Source organism: Schistocerca piceifrons, chromosome 1 (assembly GCF_021461385.2).
Source record: "Schistocerca piceifrons isolate TAMUIC-IGC-003096 chromosome 1, iqSchPice1.1, whole genome shotgun sequence".
Taxonomy (NCBI): domain Eukaryota; kingdom Metazoa; phylum Arthropoda; class Insecta; order Orthoptera; family Acrididae; genus Schistocerca; species Schistocerca piceifrons.
The window spans coordinates 208,195,552-208,218,113 of record NC_060138.1 but is presented as its reverse complement, the minus strand read 5'-3'; the positions used below and the strand labels follow the sequence as shown (position 1 = coordinate 208,218,113).

At 42.5% G+C, this 22,562-nt stretch overlaps 1 protein-coding gene across 1 annotated transcript; it reads right to left on the bottom strand.

The window, feature by feature from the left end:
- Positions 1-17,935: 17,935 nt before the first annotated feature.
- Positions 17,936-18,646, bottom strand: LOC124713519 (U1 small nuclear ribonucleoprotein A-like). Its single transcript, XM_047242953.1, has 2 exons — positions 18,208-18,646; positions 17,936-18,147 (listed from the first exon to the last, which is right to left on the bottom strand). The coding sequence occupies exons 1-2, from the start codon at positions 18,644-18,646 to the stop codon at positions 17,936-17,938; spliced, it is 651 nt and encodes a 216-aa protein (XP_047098909.1).
- Positions 18,647-22,562: the final 3,916 nt, after the last annotated feature.

Here is a 22,562-nt window from a genome sequence, read left to right as displayed (position 1 = left end):
ATACTGGATTTCCATCTTCTTCCTTATAGATACCCATATTCCCTTCTGTTAGATCACGAGACAGTTCCTCCCTTCGTGGAGGGCCTCCAGCTGTTAACTCTGTCCCCGTTCTTTATCAGTAGAATTTTGACTTCCCTGTATGATGAATTAGTCTTTCTTTATCTAATTCTGCACATCTTTACCGCAACCATTTGGCTTTAGTTTCCGTGCACTTCTTCCTTTTTCCTATATACTTTTATTTTCCTTCTTTTGTCGATTACCTGAAGCATTTCTTCAATTACCTAATGGTTCTTCGCAGTGCGTGGTTACAACTAAAGTGCTGTTACTCATGGATGTCCAATGAGGGCTGTAATAATCGAATGCCAGCGGAGCTCGGTAAACGTGCAAATTATATAATGGGGAACCGATTTACGTTGGAAAAATTAATTCCATATTTGGACACCAGGTGAAAATATGACTCTGTCAGCATGTCGCAGACGTCTTGGGGTGTTCATATTGAACGTATTGTGTAAGCCAAGGTTAATAAAAAATGAAAAGTGTGCCATTCTTACTTGTTTAACCTTTTCTGTCCACGTCCAGTTCCTAATCCATTACGTATGGAACCATTTCTGTACGTCTTTCTTGCATTCACAGCGCCAGATTTGCCCCCTGATGGCAAAATTCCAGCTAATTTTTGCGCAGCATAAATTGGTTCCGCATCAACGCATTAGAGTATCTACCAGCTTTCGCTGCCATACAGTAATAACTACACTGGACTTCGCTGAGTAGCTGTACTCTGCTTATAACCATCCGGTACCGATCGCTGATCATCAAATTTCTGTGATTTGCTTTTTTTGAAATGTACATTTCTTGTCAACCGATTGCGTACTGTGGTAGTCATTATTTTAGTATCCATCCTTCGCAAAGTTTCACATAATAAGTCATCATTTCTACAGTACAGAACGTCTTTTCACATTGATGCTTGCCGACGATTCTGTTGAACTTTTTATCATTACTAAATTGTGGTCTGAGTCTACATCAGCTGCTGGTTATGTCTGACCGTCTAACGACATTGAGGATAACGCGCATATATAAGCTACTAGTGATATAGAACCCAGTGACCATACAATTTACATACAGGAAATTTTGTTCCATATGACTCATTTACGAGGGTCACTTCAAAGGAAATGCACGCAATTTTTTTAAAAATCCTTCTTTTATTTTACATGTTTGAAAGTTTTACAGTGTGTAGATACATCCTTTAGGAACAATATTTTCATTTCTCCACATAATTTCCATCCGTCGCAACTGCCTTACGCCATTTTGGAACCAGCACCTGTTTACTCGCACGGTAAAAATCTGAACCAACCTGTTGGAACCACTGTTTGGCAGCGTGCACAAGGCAGTCATCATCTTCAAACCTTGTTCCACGAACAGAGTCTTTCTGTTTCCGAAAGAGATGATAGTCACATGGAGCCAGGTCAGGACTGTAAGGCGGGTGTTTCAGTTTGTCCATCCGAGTTTTGTGATCGCTTCCATGGTTTTTTGACTGACATGTGGCCGTGCATTGTCGTGCAACAGCAAAACATCCTGCTTTTGCCGATGTGGTCGAATACGTCTCAGTTGAGCTTGAAGTTTCTTCAGTGTCGTCACGTATGCATCAGAATTCATGGTAGTTCCACTTGTCATGATGTCCACAAGCAAGAGTCCTTCGGAATCTAAAAACACGGTAGCCATAACTTTTCCAGCGGAATGTGTGGTTTTGAATTTCTTTTTCTTGGGTGAATTTGCATGATGCCACTCCATTGATTGCTGCTTCGTCTCTGGTGAAAAATGATGGAGCCATGTTTCATCCCCTGTCACAATTCTTCCAAGAAATTCATCTCCACCATTCTCGTACTGTTCCAAAAGTTCGCTGCGTACCGTTTTTCTTGTTTCTTTGTGAGCCACTGTCAACATTCTGGGAACCCACCTGGCACAAACCTTTTTTAACGGCAACACTTTCAGTATTCTGCAAACACTTCCTTCCCCTATCCCAACGTAGCGTGACAAATCGTTCACTGCGATGCGTCTGTCAGCAGTCAGCAATTCGTTAACTCTCTGCACATTGTCTGGAGTGCGTGCAGTACGAGGCCTGTCACTGTAAGGACAATCTTCAATATTGCTGTGGCCGGCCGTTGTGGCCGAGCGGTTCTAGGCGCCACAGTCTGGAACGGCGCGACCGCTACGGATGCAGGTTCGAATCCTGCCTCGGGCATGGATGTGTGTGATGTCCTTAGGTTAGTGAGGTTTGATTAGTTCTAAGTTCTAGGTGACTGATGACCTTAGAAGTTAAGTCCCATAGTGCTCAGAGCCATTTGAACCATTTTGATTTCAATATTGCCGTGCGCGCTTTCATCACGTAACCACCGGCTAACTAAACTGCGATCGCCAGCAGCATCTCCATACACCTTTTTCAACCTTTTGTGGATGTTTCCCAATGTCTCGTTTCACAGCACAGGAATTCTATGACAGCACGTTGCTTCTGACGAACGTCAAGTGTAGCAGCCATTGTGAAGACATGCTGTGACGGCGCCACTCACGGGAACAGGTTGAACTAAGTTTGAAAACAAGCGGAAAGGATGTATCAACACACTGTAATACTTTCACACATGCAGACTCTAAACTGTATTTTTAGAAAAATAGTGTGTATTTCTTTTGGAGTGACCCTCGTACATGGCGCTAAATGTGCTATCTTTGCTTCGTAGCCTGAGTTAAGGACGGGTTTGTAGGTTTAATTCATTTTATTTGCTTGCTTCGAAACTCGCGAGTTGACGATGCTGTGTTACATATTTATTTCCACAGGAAACGCTGAAGAGCAAATAACTGACTACACTCAGTAACACATCTCTCAACAAATTAGCGAAATACCTGGAAGTGCATAACGCCAATGCCATTACAATCCACTCGAAACACTTACGTGTGGCTATACAAATTACAGCGATTCTTTCTTCCTATTTTTCAGAAATAGGCAGTTGTATGAAGTGAGTGAAAGTTTGAGAAAATTGGGACGCCGCTTTCCATCTCTTAATTTATATTTTGACAAAAGAATTTATCAGTTTGGCTTATATGAAGCACGAAGATGACGCTCTCCATGGATTATACCCACTTTTTTTTTTGAATAACATGTATTGTTTCGGCGCATAAAAATTCAGATGAAAGGGACTGCTCAAAAACACTGCGTACACGAAACATTCTCGTAACCTATTTATTGGGGGGAAGTAATTACCTGCGAACGTTTCTTTATCGGTGTGCATCGATGCTGTCACAGAGATCACTGCACTCCAGGATCAGACATTGCTTCTAATTTGTAACGAATGGAACAGTAGAGTTTATGCCGTTTTTATGCGGCTTAAGTGGCGAGCGCTACGAGGTAATTCGTTCAAGCGCGGTTCTCCCAGGGTCGCGCTGCTATTTTTTTAAAAAACGGCAGCAAGGCGATCTTGAAGCGCTGTTCGTAGCAGTTAGCGTGCATCACACGGTGAGCGCTCGCATCGCGTTATTGGGGGGGGGGGGGGCGTCCCATTGGAAATATCGTTAAATTTAAACCGCGATTTTAATATAATGGTCGGCTTTATTGGAGGCATTGTGCCGAAATGAAACCTCTAAATTGCGGTCGGCACAATGCACCAGCTGAGAGTAGCGCTTTCGATCGCGTTATTTACCGCGACCCAATCTCCTCACCGCCGCCATGAAGTGGCTTTCAGCGAGAGAAAGTTAGGGGCCCACGTGTGAGGGGGGAAGGTACTGTGGTCAGTAGGGCTGCGCCCGAAGATTTGCAGTATGCATGCGCAAGTGGTTCATCCACAGGCGAACAATTAGGGAAGGCAACTTTTGTTCATTCTACGACTACATAGGTTACAGGGAGAATAATCAATGGTTAAGAAAATAAAATTAAGCATCCAGAAGGAGAGGAGAAACTGAAATGAAATTTGACACAGTAAGGCGTTGTGGTTGTCATGTTTTTTGTATGTAGACTGTTCTGAAGCAGCATCCCAAGCCCGTTTATCCTGTGCAGTTATCTTCATCTCGGCACATAGGTATTGCAATTAAAATCGACTTGTTGGACCTCCACAATTTCGCCCTTTCCCCGCCCCCATCACAATGCCCACATCGGCCGGGGTGTCCGATCGGTTCTAGGCGCTACAGTCTGGAACCGCGCAACCGCTATGGTCGCAGGTTCGAATCCTGCCTCGGGCATGGATGTGTGTGACGTCCATAGGCTAGTTAGGTTTAAGTAGTTCTAAGTTCTAGGGCACTGATGACCTCAGATATACAATCCCATAGTGCTCAGAGCCATTTGAACCTAGTCCGTCTGCTGCTAACCTCTGAGCAGTGGGTGCGGGATGACACAGAATTTTTGCAGGCGATTTTCCCTTCTGGTGGTCAGATGTGGTGGACCGGAACTTTGCCTCTCGTGTTGTCGAACATAGCACCACTGTCACATCCGAACGTCCACAAAACTGGTTATTCGAAGATTCGACCTGATGGCTAAATAAAGGCCCAGAATAAGGCAGCTTTCAGACTATATCAAGTACTGGTACAGCTGTCTCACACGACTATGCAGCACCTACTTGTAATTATCAATGATCTATCAATATCTGACACTGTTCATGCCCTCGTCGCAAGACTAAATACGAATAAAACTAAAGCACTCTGGTGGCCAGTCTGTCACCCATAACTGGAACTATAAATCATTTACATACCCTCCAACTGATATTGATATCCAACCACATTTCCTGGTGGTTCACTTTTCGTGTCAGGCAACGATTTAATAATATGAAACGTTGTTCTCGTCTCAGTCTTGTGCAACAGCACTTTAACACTGAAGTGCCAAAGAAGCTGATATAGGCATACGTATTCAAGTACAAACAAGTGTGACCAAGCAAAATACGGCGCTGTGGTCGTCAACGCCTGTATAACACAGAAAGTGTCTGGCGCAGTTGTTAGATCGAATATTACTGCTACCATGGCAGGTTAACAAGATTTGAGTGAGTTTGAACGAATGATGCTACACAGCATCTCCGAGGTAGAGATGAAATAGGGTTTTCCCCTCGCAACCATTTCACCAGTGTACCGTGAGTAACAGGAATCCAGAAAAACATCGAATCTCTGACGATGCTGCTGCTGGAACAAGATTTTGCAAGAACGAAACCAAAGATGACTGAAAAAAATCGTTCAACGTGAGAGAAGTGCAACCCTTCAGCAAATTACTACAGATTTCAATGCTGGGCAATCAACAAGTGTCAGCGTGCGTACCATTCAACGTAACATCATCAATGTGGGCTTTCGGAGCCCAAGGCCCTCTCGTGTATTCTTGATGACTGTGCGACACAAATCTTCACGCTTCACCTGCGTCCGTCAACACCGACGTTGGCCAGTTGATGACTGGAAATTTGTTGCCTGGTTGGATGAGTCTCGATTCAAATTACGTCGAACGGATGGACGTTTACGGGAAAAAAGACAACCTCTTGAATCCATGGACCCTGCATGTCAGCAGGGGACTCTTCACGCTGGTGGAGGATCTCTAGTAGTGTGGGGCGTGTGTAGTTGGAGTGATATGGGACCCCTGGTAAGTCTAGATACGGCTCTGACAGGTGACACGTACTTAAGCATCCTGTCTAATCATCTGCATCCATTCATGTTCATAGTGCGTTCCTACGAACTTGGGCAATTCCAGCAGGGCAATGCGACACCACACACGTCCAGAATTGCTACAGAGAGCTTCAGAAACAGTCTTCTGAGTTTAAGTACTTGCGCTGGCCACCCAGATATGAACATTATGGAGCATATCTTGGATTCCTTGCAATGTACTGTTCAGAAGAAATCTGCACCCTCTTATGCTCTTACGGATTTATGGACAGCCCTGCAGGATTGATGGTGTCAGCTCCCTGTAGGACTACTTCAGACATTACTCGAGTCCATGCCACGTCGTTTTGCGGCACTTCTGCGTGCTCACGGAAGCCCTTCACGATATTACGCAGGTGCAACAGTTTATTTGGTTCTTCAGTGTATATTTAAATGACGAACTTACGTTGTCAAAGAAATTACTGTGTAAAATTATAACGTTACGAGAATCCTCTTGAAAATGGCATATCGTCGATAATGTAAAATTAATGTCTGTGATCATTACAGGGCAAAGGTGTTGAATTGTATTTTAAGAAATGTTTTGTTTTGCATCAGATAGCCAAAATCTTAACGAGCTTTGTACTGTCTATGAAGTTTATACTTATATCTCTTTCTATACTGAACAGCAAAGCCTTAAAATAGACGATACAACTGACCCACGCATACGTTAGTATCGATGCAGTTATGTGGTAGCTTTTCCACAAATCTGTCACACTTCACATTTCATGATATTACATGCTCATTTCCTTTGTTCAGTGCGTCGACATGCTTACGCAGCATCATAGCTGCAGTTAATATTCAGTGCTACTAGTGACTGACAAGCTGATTGCTTTTTCTCTTCCCGTCTATTATTACGGTGAGAGTTCGCTATTTTGTCTGCAGAGCTGAGAGCTTCCAACTGTTTACTTACAAGAATAGGGAGAAACATCACAAATTAGATAGGGCTGAAAGCTGACACTCAGCACAGGTAGCTGAGAATGGAATGCACTTCGCCCACGCCTACACTCTAGGCTCTACACAGGGCCACCTACCTGCTAAAAACTGTATGATTCGAAGAAGCCTTACTGAGAGACAAAAATCTGTGCCAGGCGTAGCCTCTTATAGCTGCTGCAGCGTGAAAACGCCATTTACCTCTGCAGCTATGCTACGGAAGGATTTTCAGGTTAAATTTTTGGAACAGGCTTCCTCATTAGTTTCTAATGTTGTTTTCTGTAGGGCATGCAGTTTCTCATGCACATCTACAACTATGAATTCCTATTTTTCAGTTACATAATCGTATCATGGAGTGGGAGAGGTTTCCTAATCTCCTCCCCATGCAACAGCACTGTTGGTTTATAATGAAATCTGCAGGAGTAAGTGTTTTTTATCTTATTATAATATTGTTACTGGATAAAACTTGCAATGTTTGCCACTAATGACCGGCGAGTTTCGTACTCTGCCAGAGACAGCCATGTTCCAGAGCATTAACATAGAGGACACTTGCTGCATGAGGTCCGAAGTGGAAAGCCTTGCTGCCAGAAGAGTATTGCTGTCGTACGAAAGGATGTCTCCACTTTAGTACTGAATATAGAGGGCTAACTGAACTAGGAATTTCGAGCCATTACCGCTGCCGCCATCCGCATTCACACTGTGCGAGTGTGGTAGGAATGAGTTGACATAGCAATCGTGACTCAGTAGAGACACAATATTGTTTAACTTCCATTACGAGCCAAGTGTATACAGTTTTGACGTTTCAAGGCCACCTAGTTGCTTACATCATGTAGTTTGGCGATCTTACTGGCGTTCGTACTTACTTTTCTATGTTCGTTCTTTGAACCACTAACCACTGTTGCAGTCATTGGCTCTATCCGCACGTTAATCCCATAATTAAGCTTGTATCATGCTCATCCATCTGTTCTGAGATTAGATTTCACATATCCCTTGTCCATTTAATAAATGTTCTTCTTTTATATCAGTGGGTAATTCATATGTTGATACTTTACGATAATTAACGTTATTTTTAATGCAACCACTTGTTTCTGTTGGAGATAGATAATCCCTCCTCTCAGTAACATATCTATGTGTTGGGTTGTACTAGTACTATCGTGCTTGACTGGACCATCTGTATTAACTGTCACTTCAGTAAGACATTTCCACTGTTGATAATATCATTCCCTTAAAATCTGTATTATCGTATGGGGCTCTTCCCTTCTCTTCATGTCATCAGAGGTCGGACTACAGCATCTTACGGGAACGCTAAACAACACAAACGACACCCCACATTACTTGAAGTTCATCAACAGTGTTTGTTCTTCGTATCATACCAACGATTTCGCCGACGTCCCCCCACTGGCAACGTAGCTTCACAATGAGCGCATTCTACTGCATGCATGCTCTCTGCAGCTCTCAGTGTTCGTTTACAGTGCCGGATGATAACTAGGGCTGCTCACTGAGATCTGACTTCCAGTTTGTAGTGTTATGGATGGTGATTCTTAACTGGGGTAACTCTCACTACGTGTGATGAGCTAGTGCTTTCCTCTGAGCTTCTGGTCGTGGATTCGAGCCCTCATCATTGACCATGTTTCTTACTTTCATTGCTTTGGTATTGTGGATGCTGAGGTACGAGCGTTTAGTGTACAGCCGAAGATATGGAATAAAAAGAAATAGAGAGAGCACATTTTGTATTTGTGAGACTTTAAGCCTACTTGTAAAAAGCAGTATCTTGTTAAACTGAAGCGCTTTTACTATTTGGTGCAATCATGGCTGGGAAACAAAAATCAATCTTTTTCTTATCTGTTTATTTCCTTTAAAAGACCCGTGTGGCAATGATTATGAAAGTATGTGTCTATTCTCTTTAAGCACTCTTGCACTAAACTGCCACAACTATTTTCAAGATAAGTGAGTCGGAATATCAAAGCTTTTATTGTTCATAGTCAAAGCCTGGAAGGACCTTTTCAAATATTTTGGCTTGTGATCTGTAAACCATTTCTGTTATTGTCAATCTATGGCTGTGAGGTTTTAAATTTTACCTTTTGTGTGTTTTAGAATACCTAGGCTGAACTAAAAGAATTGACCAGCCGAAGTCCGGGCTAAGTTCAAGTTAGTCCCTTTATGCCAACGTCTAATGTATTCCTTTTCAGCTCCTTGAATTGTGATTTAATAGATTTAATAGTGATAATTTTTCGTTGTTTAAATTGTGTCATTATTCATTCATTCACTGTTTATTGCCATTATTTTGTATTTCTCCTTAAGTACTTAAGGAATAACTTCAAGCGTCATCTTCATTGTGTGATGCAATTTATGGTAGCTCATATAACACCTGTATTGGATTTTTCAATTTTCTTAACATTATTTAAATGGCACTGAGCGGAGTAAATGCTGTGAAAAGAACCTGCTTCTTTGTGGGTATTTTAGGTCCAGTGTCTTACCACTGAAAACATCTCCATGTTTCCTATCGTATCGACAATACTGATGTCTTGTATACGTGGTCCACTGTTCCTGGTAGATATTGAAAATGTTATATGTTATCAGATACACAGGGTGGCTGATTAATGAAATCTCAAGAAGTTAGGTTCAGGAAAAAAATTGGAAATTTGTGATAAGGACTATGGGACCAAACTGCTGAGGTCATCGGTCCCTAGGCTTACGGACTACTTAATCTAAGTTAAACTAACTCATGCTAAGGACAACGCACACACCCATGCCCGAGGGAGGACTCGAACCTCCGACGGGGGCAACCGCGCGAACCGTGACAAGACGCCATAGACCGCACGGCTACCCCGCGCAGCAGTTAAGTTCACAAACCCATGGTTTCTCCGGGAAGGCACATTATGAGTGAGTATGAACGCTTTATGAGGAAGTCCCCGAGGATCCAAACTGTACATACGCTATTAAGGATAAACACAATACGACAAACTTTCCATATCTCCACCGTTCATGTAGAGGCAGGTTTCAAGACGCCTACTCATTGGTGACTGTGCAAGTTCAAAAATTCCAGGCACGTTCCGAATGCACTAGCAATCATCCACAATGTGTTCCCGGAGTACATCGCTGTGAGCAGCTGTGAAATACACCAGAGCTTTTAAAAATACCCACACAAAAAAAAGAATGCAGTGAGTTCAATTGAGGTTACCTGCAAGGTGGTGGTACGTATGGGTCACGATCGACGCACTTGTAGCAGAAGATTCGTGCTTTGTACCGCCGAAGAGCCATATGACAACGTGCCAGTTCACCATCGTGCATCTTCCACATACTTATCCTTTCACCTTATGGAATATCATCCAGATGTAGCTTTTAACAGTTTTATAACATCGGTATGACTGCGTTTTTGCATGCGTCGCGTCAGGAATATCATTAGCGCCTGGATCTATGTTAATTATGCTCGATGTAGCCTATTACTAGTAGAGATTAGCGGTTGGTGGCCTCGATAAAATCACTCTCCTACACATGTAACCCATCACCACGGCGCTGAACACCCAATCGTAGAAATCACAATTTTTCGTGGAAGGAACACACAGCACTCTCCTAACTTGCTTCTTTTGTTGCAATCTATGATGACAAAAATTGTTTTCAGACAATGATTTCGACCTATGGTGACCATCGTCAGATTGCAGTGTTGCAGTTTAAAGAGTCTTTTCACTCTGAAATGAGGCAGATATGAGACTAGTTTCACAATTTGCGACATGTAGCGAATATGAACAGATATCTAGGAAATGCAGAGTTTGTTCCTTTTACTCCAATCTGTGAACACAAAAATTGTCATACTATCGAACAGGGCTGTGTACGAACATACACTGCAATAAACGTCCGCCGCTCGTGGTCTCGCGGTAGCGTTCTCGCTTCCCGAGCACGGGGTCCCGGGTTCGATTCCCGGCGGGGTCAGGGATTTTCACCTGCCTCGAGATGACTGGGTGTTTGTGTTGTCCTCATCATTTCATCATCATCCAGGAAAGTGGCGAAATTGGACTGAGCAAAGATTGGATAATTGTACGGGCGCTGATAACCACGCAGTTGAGCGCCCCACAAACCAAACATCATCATCATCATTGCAATAAACGACACCAATTTTGCCCTTTCTGGATTTTTGTTTTTATTGGCGGCTACGTCGTAGCTTGTGAGACTCGTGTCCTGTTGGTCATTTTCTCGATTCATCGTAATGATCTTGAACAAGTCATTTCACATTCATATTATACATCCATATATAGAGGAGGTTGAAACTTCCACCGAAAATGTTGAGGAAACGGAAATTTCTGCTGCTGTGAGGATTCCACAGCCTGGATTGGTAGTCAGATGCTCGTATTGTTAGGCAATGAACAGACTGTAATGATACATATAAAGTGTATTCCTTGTTTAACATGCACTTTTTAAAATGGAACATTGCCTGTTGACTTTAACAAACTAAAAGTAGGCTAAACTGGAATGTCAGTGGTGTTTGTTTCCGAGATACGGTATTTTGAAAAGTTACCATACCATCGCTTGCACAATACAATTTGGAAACAGTTCGTGTAAACATGCTGCAGTACTACGCTTCACTATGGGCTGGACAGCCATCATGTTGATACGACAGGTTCCCTCTAATCGCAGAGGAACGTCTTCTAGCATTCGTGGAGGATGGTCTGTTGGGACGCTGCGATACTTTTGCCCGTTCAGTGTTCGGTTCAATCTTTGTAAAATCGGCCTTTGAGATGATGGTTCACTATTCCACACCACATGTTTATGCCTCATAGACGCTGACGTTCCACCTAACGCAGCCACTGGGTATTGTCAACAGACTAATAGTGATTCTTTGTGGAATATTCCGTTTTCTCTTAGAGGAACATACAAATATTAATAAGTTGATTACACAGCATTAATGTGGTACCTATTCCAATATTGTATTTCAGAACTTAGAGGCTCTGTATCTAAAAATATTTGCTCAAAATTCTCCGCAAATATTTCAGCTAATAAGAGGCTCAGTTGGGACTCCATTGCTAACCCATCTGACTCGCTATACAGAGCCTATTAAGATTGGAAATAATTTTGCTTTAAGCATATTTCAGTTTCCATCCATATATCTCCTGTCTCCACTCGATTGTTTAAAACAATTTTCTTAAAATTACAGTTGCCCCTGCAACAGAAGTATTGGATAACAGGTTGCTAACATCAAATGAAACTAGTTTTGCACTAGTTGGAATGGAAAAATCTTATAGTCTTTTTAATAATGCAAGTGAATTAGGTACTCCACATTTTGGTTGAAACTTAGTTTTTGTTTTAATTAGAGACTCTAACTCCTTTGTTAATTTATGGTAAGGTGCTGAAACTGAATACACTGCAGCACCTTACCATAATCGAATAATTAAAACAAATCTGAATTTCAGCAAACATTTGTGATACCTAGTTCACTCACATTAGTGGAATAATAAAATATGTTCCTTTTCCACCGAGTGCAAATCTAGGCCGTCTTGATGCTAGCTGCCTGTTTTCCAGTAATCTTGTTGCAGCGGCAATGGAAATTTTGACAGAATTGTTACACAACACCAGAAAAAAATCCAGTGGAGAAACGAAACATAAGGATGGTAACTGCAATGTGCTTAAAACAATATTATTTCTAATTTTAAAACGTTTTGTACTGGCAATCAGATGGGTCAGCAATGGGGTTCTCATTGAGTCCCTTATTTGCTGAAATGATTTTGGATAATTTTGAACAAACATTTGTAGACAAAGAGCTTCTAAGTTCTGAAATACAATATTGGAATGGACATGTGCATGATGTACTGTGTATTTGTGGGCAAGTACCTCCAGACAGTTAAATAAATTTTTCAATATCTGAATACACACCACAGTAAAATCAAATCTGAAATGGAGTTGGGAGGAGTTTCTATCAACTTTTTAGACTTCACCATTGACATCAGTAAACAATAGAACTTTATTTAATACCAGCGAGTTCTCAGGATCCCATAACACATAAACATGGCGCCTTCCCCTCCATGGCGCACTGCCTACTATCTGTAGCACAAACCAAACCAGATTTTCAAAATGAATTAAAATGAAGAGGTTGAAAAGTCAGCCAGCCAGCTGCAAACAAAGGTTTATCAGCCTTTGCTTTAGGTTTTCATATTTTTACAAATATCGAATCCTTGGTCAAGGGCTAATAAACTTTTGTTTGGAATTGGTTTACTGATTTTTCAACCTCTTCAGATTTAGACAGTTGCTTTTTCGCAGCCATGTTTAGGAGTCTGAATTGATAAAAAAAGGAATATATAGCAATGGTTATAGTCCTACCATAACTGACATCATAGTCAGATTGGATTGATATGGGGGAAGAGATCAAACAGAGAGGTCATCGGTCTCATTGTATTAGGGAAGGATGACGAAGGAAGTCGGCCGTGCCCTGTTAAAGGAACCATCCTGGCATTTTCCTGAAGCGATTTAAGGAAATCGTGGAAAACCTACATGAGGACGGCTGGACGCGGGATTGAACCGTCGTCTTCCCGAATGAGAGTCCAATGTGTTAACTACTGCGCCACCTCGCTCGGTTCATACTCATGAAAAAGAACAGACAGAGGATAACAGCACTCCTCTATTCACCTTAGACAGCACGAAACGACACTGATAAAAAATGGGCTGCCACGCTATATGTCGACAGGACATCACAGGTTCTTGCCAGGAAACTAAAATCCAGGAAATATACTCCAGCTTTTTAGGCTAGGAATACTGTCGTTCACCTTCTGCTCAACAATGAAGATAAGATTCCACCTTTAGAACAGAGTGGAATATATAGAATTTCCTGCAATCTTTGTGGCTAATTATATGTAGGTCAGTCAGACAGGACAAAAACTCCTGGACTGACTGAGTATGAAATGAGTTGGAGACTTAAAAAGAAAGCTACCATGTGCTAAACATGATCTGAATGAATGTCTTTCATATGATGTGAAATATGTTCTCCATAAAGGACCTATAGGCAGAAAACTAGCATTCCTGGAAATTGTGGCCATTAATTAACGTCAATTAAGGTATCTTGACCTGGTTCCATTACTCACCCTTATTAAAGTAGCAGCAGCCAGTTATAATTTCTCTCGCCATTAGATAATAAGCTTGTTATAACAGTTCCACACCCACATTCCATGGACTTCTTTTTCGCGCTCCACCCTTTTTCGGTGTACTCGTCACATGCACCATTTAGTCCATATGAGACAGCGGTCTGTGTCCTTACTCACTTGAGCCAAATTTTTTGCTCGTACATTCATACAGTTTTAGTATGTGAGTAAACTGTATTATAATATTTATTTCTTCAGAGTCTTTTTGGGTATTACTTACTGGTTGTGTTTTGTATAGGCATAGCCATTAAATGTCACGTATCTTTGTACAACAATCTTTGCAAACGTATGAATTTTCGTGAAAGTTCCGTGGACTATCTGTGTAGTATTAAATTATCTGACGATGAACTAAGAAGCCGAAAGTCGGTTCATAACGAACTTTTAAATAAATACTGTTCTGGAATTCAGGTTATATGCAATAGTGCATATTTCGGCAGTTTACCTGGTCGTGATTGGTAAATGTGGCTTCATCACTAAACTAGATACATAATACATCTGAAGTATCCCGTCTTAATGTTCATGTACAGAAGTTAACACGATTCTCATAACCGTCTCCATTCAGCTCTTTAAGTAGAGATATTTGATAGGCATTTGGCCTTAGTCGATGGAGAATTCGTAGGACACTTGCGTGACTCATGCTACTTTCTCGTGCGATTGCGCTGGAGCTGATGTGCGGACCAAGTGCAACAACAGCAAGAACACTAATTTCTTCTCCTTCCATCCTCACTTTTTTCGTCCTGTTACGTGTTCTAGGTGCTACTCTACCACTTCCACAGAACTGGTTGAAGAGGTTGACAAATAAGATTTTTAAAAGAGTAAACTGCCATTTTACCGTGTAATATTACATTTATGTTATGTATTATCTAGATTTCGGCTTTTATACAATCCTCAAGTACAGTGCTGAATAAAATAGTAATACACAGTCAAATATCGGTTTACTCTTTTAAGCGGTATTGCATGACTGTGGTTCAACATCATCGAAAACAAAAAAAAAGGTTGAAATGGCTGTGAGCACCATGCGACTTAACTTCTGAGGTCATCAGTCGCCTAGAACTTAGAACTAATTAAACCTAACTAAGCTAAGGATATCACACACATCATTGCCCGAGGCAGGATTCGAACCTGCGACCGTAGCTGTCACGCGGTTCCAGACTGAAGCGCCTAGAACCGCACGGCCACACCGGCCGGCTCATCAAAAGCATTTTAACTGCCGAGGTGGTTGACGTCTGTTGGGATATCTTTCCGCACACACCGTATAAGAACAAACTGGACTCTTTCTACACTCTCCTCACAGCAGGAGCATGTCAGCTGTTTTCTGCGTTAGTAGATCCAGCCGTCCACCCCTAATCTACTGCTTGAACAGTCACACACTAACTGACAAGCAAGTCGCAGGGCACTCAAGGAACACACGAACACACCGTAAGCAAAAATAAAAACATCGTACCTAGTAACTACGCAGGTTGAATGGTATAAACAAGTATCGGTTTCGAAACATTTCAAAATTCGATATCTCGTAAACGACTCACTCTAGAGCCCTGCAACAACTACCGCTGATATTCTGATTTACCCTACGTTTAGTTTGTTAATGTCAACAGGCATTGTTCCATTTTTTTAAAAAAAGTGTGTGTTCACAAAAAGTACACTTTCTATGTATTATTACAAAATGTTTACTAGCTAACAATATGAGCCTCTGAATACTAACTCATTCAGTGAAAACCCCACATCAATAGCACTTTTCGTTTCCGAAATATTGGAGGTGAAAACTTTAGGTAATTCACCCTGTATATGGCTAAATGTTCATCGTTTTAAAAAAATTTCCGTACTTTTTTACGATCGGTATTCGACACACATAAACAGTTGTACGAGAATTGGGGTTCCTTTTAATGAAGCTTTGTGATCTGGCCGCAATGTGATGATCAGAGTCTTTCAGATACGTAGTGACTGGTAATGAAGCCACAAACGATTGATTTCTGCTAGTGTTACAGCAGTGACAATAGATCCACACGTAAAAAAGAGAAAAACAGAATGGCGCCGCTGAATCCACGCACGAAAGTGCGTCATTCGCTACATGCCGGTGGCTGGCCCCGCAGCTATGTAGCGGACGTCACAGCAACAGAAATTCTTTGCGTCCCCACATGTCGTCCTGCTGAACGTATTTAAAATTCACATTTTTTTGTGTTTGACACTGTTTTCGTGATGGAATGTTTGGTGGCAGAAGCCAAATGTCCCCGTCGGAAAAAAAAAACAAAATTAAAAAAAATTTACTTATGCAAGAATGCGTGCGACGCACAAGCAGAAATGTCAGAGGTTATCTTTATATTCAGCACCAGAAAAATAGTTTCAGTCCGCTTTATTTAGCATTTCACATGCGGAATTTCGTACCCTCGGATAAAAAGCTCTTTAATTTGTATTTATGTCGGTTTCGCTCGGCAATTTAAGCAATCCCTGACATATCCCTGAACTCTATCGTTTGCTATCCCTCTTAGCAAAATCAATATTAGTGGATGGTGCTAAAGTAAACATTCTCCACACTAAGACAGTTTCTCTTACAACTGTATACTTTATTGATCCGTTCTGTCCACACTGCTTTCGAAATTTTGGTTATACGTCTGAATCGTCAGTCATACGCAAGAGATACATGGTGAACCGTCTTTTGAAAAATGTACGTTCTTGGTTCCTCTGCAAAGTTAAGATAAACGTGGGTCGATTCTGATGCTGGGTGGATACATACATATGGTTCAAATGGCTCTAAATACGATGGGACTTAACATCTGAGGTCATCAGTCCCCTAGACTTAGAACTACCTCTACATAACTAACCTAATGAAATCACACACATCCATGCCCGAGGTGAGATTCGAACCAGCGACCATAGCAGCAGCGAGTTTCCGGACTGAAGTGCCTAGAACCGCTCGGCCACACCGGCCGGCGGATATGCATGCTCAGGGAATGAGAGTAGGGGGAGGAAATGCAGGAATTATGCACTGCCGCTCTTGGCAAGTTTTTAGTGGAGGCGGTTTGCCGTCGTCTTCCTGCGACCTGTTATGAAGTGCCAAGAGTGCATCCGTGGCTTGTGGATGACGGTGATGAGTGCTTATACAGTATAGTGTTGAACACTTTGTGTTGTAATGGATGAGGGGAAGGCAGAGCATCAAACCCTGTGGCGGTACATATCCTACAGCTCTGAAAGTGAACAAAGGTGCCGCCGATTTTAACGACCCAATCCGACAATGGATTACCATCAACAGTGCCAAATGCACTCACTTCATTAGACCATGCGTGACCAGAAACTAGACGCCACGACATCTCCACCTTTCCTCCCCTTGTTGGCCAAATACTGACAGCGAAAGTTTCATCCAAAACCAGGATTCGAATCGGCTTACCTCCGATTCGAGCGCTATTGCATGGGTAAAATGTGTGTGTGCGGGTGCGCGCGCGCGCGCGACCGTGTGTGTGTGTGTGTGTGTGTGTGTGTGTGTGTGTGTGGGCGCGTGCGCGCTCGAGCTCGTAATCAGTACCAGTAATTTAATAGAATGAATAATACCATTCAAGCCGGCCGTTGTGGCTGAACAGTTGTAGGCGCTTGAATCCGGCCTCACGTTCGATTCCTGCCTCAGGCATGGACGTGTGTGAAGTAAAAAAAATGTTCAAGTGTGTGTGACATCTTATGGGACTTAACTGCTAAGGTCATCAGTCCCTAAGCTTACACACTACTTAACCTAAATTATCCTAAGGACAAACACACACACCCATGCCCGAGGGAGGACTCGAACCTCCGCCGGGACCAGCCGCTCAGTCCATGACTGCAGCGCCTTATACCGCTTTAATTTTTTTTTTTTTTTTGCACCAGTACAAAAGTTTAATTTTCCACATTACACGAGAACACAGATGACTCTTTTGCATAAATCTGCAATGCTCTCCTGAACAGTAAATGACACATACACACCACACACACACACACACACACACACACACACACACAATTTTGAAGAATTGTAAAGCTTCAACATCACAAGACAATCACTCACTCCATTTTGTCACTTTTTCCAACAAAAAATATTACATATCTATGGTAAACAAACCAAAGCCTCAAATCCCTGGCATAATTTAATATCAATTCATAATACAGGTCTATCATGAAAGGCTCGTCTTAATACAACTTACAAAGTGACAGTAGAGTCTTACAAACATTTTACTACGTATAAAAATTACTTTTTAGCAAATGAGATTTTCATATCATGTGACAGTAATTTTGAAACCCTGTAGCGCGTCCTCTGCTGCTGCACTCTGCAATTCATTTTCAAATTCTACAAAAGCAATATCATGACGATTGGGTACCAGTCTCACTTCCTTGAATCCTGGGAACTGATTGAACAACATCGATAACATCATTTCACTTGTCTCATCAGGCAGGTTGGTGAAGAACAGGATTTGGTTTGGAGGTTGTTCTGGAACGGCAGTAGACACTGATAGCGGTGCAGCGGCAGTAGCTCCGTAACCTCTACCACCAGCTGCCCCGAGGACCCTTGTCGCTGCTCCTGGTCCCTCTCCCATCAAGCGAGCATTTTCCTTTGCTGCCTTGCGCTTAGCTTTCTTGGAGTCTGGAGTTTCCTCAGCTGCCGGAACACGGTTAGCCTTCCTAGGTCTCTCTGTAAACGTACCTTTCATCTTAGCAATGATATCTGAGTCAGTTTTTGAATACTGCATTCGCATCGGCTTATCGTAAAATGGAAAACCTTGCGTAGAACGAAGAGCATTTGTAGCGGAACTGATATCTTTAAATGTCACAAATGCTTGTCCACGCATTTTCAGTGTTTTCAATGCAACGATGTCAAGAATCTGCCCAAACTGCGAGAAAATTGCATATAATGACTTCTTCAAATCATCTTTCTTAATCTTCTCGTTCAGATTGTCGATGTAAATAGTGTGACATGGCCGAATGTCCATCATATTTGAATCGAACGTCAGCTGACTGCACTAAACGCCACTTCAACGCATCTCTCACTCGAGATTCGTGTGCACTTACAGAAAAGGCTCTTGAGTGTTTGATGCCACAACTCAACCTCTTTAACAAGCCGTAAACAAGTAGTGCACACACACGCACAGCACCACTCTTACAGTTGCACTCCTTAGGGCATTCAGGTTTAAGTAGTTCTAAGTGTAGGAGACTGATGACCACAGATGTTCAGATGTTAAGTCCCATAATGCTTAGAGCCATTGGAACGTTTGGAATACCATACAACAATACTAACGTTTATGAGAACAACCAGTTTGAAAATAAGAAATTACAAATGGAACAGTATAAATGTCACCGAGGACGTCAACAAGAGACCATCAGCAAAATAGTAAAGCAAGTAACCCCAGCTTAAAGCTGAATTGTAACAAATGACTTTGGCGACACAACGGAACTGGCTGTCATTCGAATTACGTCTGAAAAACAACCTACCGAAAGGATATGTAGTTTCCGCGGGAAAATCTCAATATTCAACACCTTTATACAATCTGGATATTGGCCATAGTCGGTCTCAATGGTGTTTTCCTACTGCTCATAGATTAGCAAGACGTTGTTTTCGAATAGGCAGTTCTGCAAATTACATTTAACCAACGAGATATGGAGAAAGGCTACATAATTCGTGTGCCGAAATTGAAACCATTCTTATTTTTTGATGTTGCTGAGCGACAGTCGTACAATATTTTCCTAAAGCAACCCACCGCCATTTGACTGTTTTGTTGTTTATTTAAGTAAAACCCAGTTTTCGACCTTTTATGCCATTTTCAAGTATTTGATTTTATGTCTTTAACATGTGTTTATCATATGTTCAGGACAAAAAATCAAATACTTGAAAATGGCGTAAACGTATCTTGAAGACAAAATCAAATACTGGAAAATGGTATAGGAGGGCGAAACCTGCATTCTGCGTAAATAAACAATAAAACAGTCAAATGGTGGTGTGTTCCTTTGAAACGTCACCTTTTTAAAAATTATACAGGACTGTGCTTAACCTGACACACAATATTTTTAGCGCAACGCAATCTCACTTTCAGAAATCCCTACAAAAGAATGGCCCTGACTAACATTAACCTATGCATTTCACAAATCGCTTACCTCACAAAAATCTTGGTTACTCGAACTACTGCAATGCAGCGAGCGCCACTACTGCCAGCTAAATAAAAGATTCAAACTACTGAAGGCACTAACTACTGATAGGCATAGTTAGCAAATGAAAGATTTTAATAGAGAACAAACAATGTATTTACCTTAATAGTCATAATATATATAGCAGTTCATGACAAATTACAAAACTCCGCCATCTCTCTCCCCACATCCACCACTGCTGGCGGCTCACCTCCAACTGCGCAACGCTACGCGCTGTTCACATCCAGCTGCCGCTGCCCAACACTACAATGGCAGACAACAATGCAAACTAGCCACAGACTGCACACAGCACAGCCAGTGATTTTCATACAGAGAGCGCTACGTGGCGGCGGCGTTACCAATATAAGAACCTAAACAGCCTACTTACACCTTTAAGAAAGCATTCTATTTACTTTTCAAACTCCAGTGTTCGACTTCGTTTTAATACACCAAATGGAGGTTGTAGTGACAGTTTCACGTACACTGATCAGCCGAAACATTATGACCACCGCTCACTGCGACGCTGGTTGCCGCCTTGTGGAGTTGCGGGTACGTGATGCGGTAGCAAAAGTAAGTTAGTGGAGCAGACACGGAAGGGGGATCACCCTAGCAAAGATATGGCCTGAAAATGAAGAAATCCGTTGAAATAAGCGACTTCGACAAAGGGCAGATTATTATTACGCAGACTCTGTGAACGAGTATATCCAAAACGTCGAAGCTGGTCGAATGTTCGTGTGTTGCATTCGCGAGCATCTACGGAAAGAGGTAGAAAGACACTGTAACTAACACCAGGAGCTAAATGGTTGGACATCCACGACTCTTCAGAGAACGTGTCTTGTCTGCTCGGCAAAGCAGGACACATGGCTATCTGCGACATCTCTGCGTCATGGGCACAATGCTAGTGCACGCACAAGTGTTTCGGAGCACATCGTCAGTCGTACATTGTTGAACATGGAGCTCCGCAGCAGACCACCCCTACATGTTCACATGTTGACGCTACGACATCGTCAATTACAATGGCAGTGCGCACTGGACCATTGTGATCCGACCGTCAAGCAATGGGGACATGTTGGCTCTTCGGGTGAATCATATTTTTGCTACACTGTGTCGATGGTCGTCTCCACTAATATCGTTATCGAGGTGAACGACGATTCGAAACGTGCAGCGCGCCACTGACTCAGGCTGATGGGGGGGGGGGGGCAGAATTATGCTATGGGAGACACTCCTGCTCCTGCATGTGACCTGTGGTAGTAATCGAAGATACGCTGACAGCTGTGAACCACCTTCATCCCTCCCGGCTTGATGTCTTCACCGAGTTCGATGCAATCTTTCATCAGTAGAACTGTGCGTACCTCGGAACCAGAACCGTGCTAAAGTAATTTTCGGAGCATTATAGCGAACTCACACTGATGTCTCGGTGACCAAAGTACCCTGACGTAAATCCTATGTAACCCGCATGGATCGCTATCGGGCGCCATTACCGCGTACGCAACTCAGCGGCCCATTATTTACGCGAATTACATGACCTGTGCGTACGCATCCAGTACCAGGTACCTCCATAAACCTCTCACCCAACTGTCGGATCCCTGATACGCAGAATGTGATGTATTTCGTTCCAAAGGCGGACAAACAAGCTATTATGCAAGTACACCCGCATGTATTAGGTACATTACGTATGTACATTGTGGACACTTGGGAATGTGGGTCTCACGGGAAAATTGCAATGGATGAGTTCCTGCAGTCGCGCCATTGATCTGTGTCCTCGGTGGCTCAGAGGGATAGAGCGTCTGACATGTAACCAGGAGATCCCGGGTCCGAGTCCTGGTCGGGGCACACATTTTCAGCTGTCCCCATAGAGATATATCGACAGCACCTGTGGGCAGCTGAGGGTTTCAGTTAATTATCATATATTACAGAGAAGCTGCATGGTTATCAATGGTATCTATTCTTTCGAGAACAGTTACTATCTTCATATATTATGCAGGTGGTTATAATGTTTTAGATCATCAGTGCATCACATGTATGTGTAAGTTTGGTTTGAAATATGATGACTTGGTTTTGCTTGGGTGAAGCCAAAGATTATGTGATGTTAAAAGAAACTTACCATCGGAATGGAGGTTCTGGTCACAACCTAGTCTGCGGCGTAGGTCGAGCGTTTGATTAGTTTGGGAAATGACAATTTGGTTGTGAATTTACGACACCAACGAAAGTTTGATGAAAGAAAAAGGGTTCATCGCGGAATGAAGCTTGTGGTGACAACTGATACGTAGTGTAGCCAGAGGCCTAGGTTAGATTATAAGTTGACATTTTTGTTACGACAGTTTTCCTCCGTCTCTTTCCACGAAACACGTCGCCCGCCCACTGCTCACTAGTTGGCTGCGTAGAACCAGCTGCTGTCACACCTCCTTTCGCTCCCATCATATCTGTTGGCGAGCGCTAACAACATAGTCGTGCCAACATTTAAGACCGGACCTGGACCCTATCGAGACTGTTACTGAAACATGAAACATCGCAGTCAACACTGTCAAAACGGCTGACTGCCATTCTTCTCGGCCGAGGCGATGACAAATGTGTCCCCTGTATCGCACAATAGCTTGGTGTGTCACGCCTCAGTCCTTGTACTATGGTGTCACTTGCCCAGTTTCCCTTAATCGTAGCAACAAACTTGGAACTGTGCTGTGCGTTGCATGTGTGTCCTTCGTGGGTAGGATCCAACAATACCTGTCA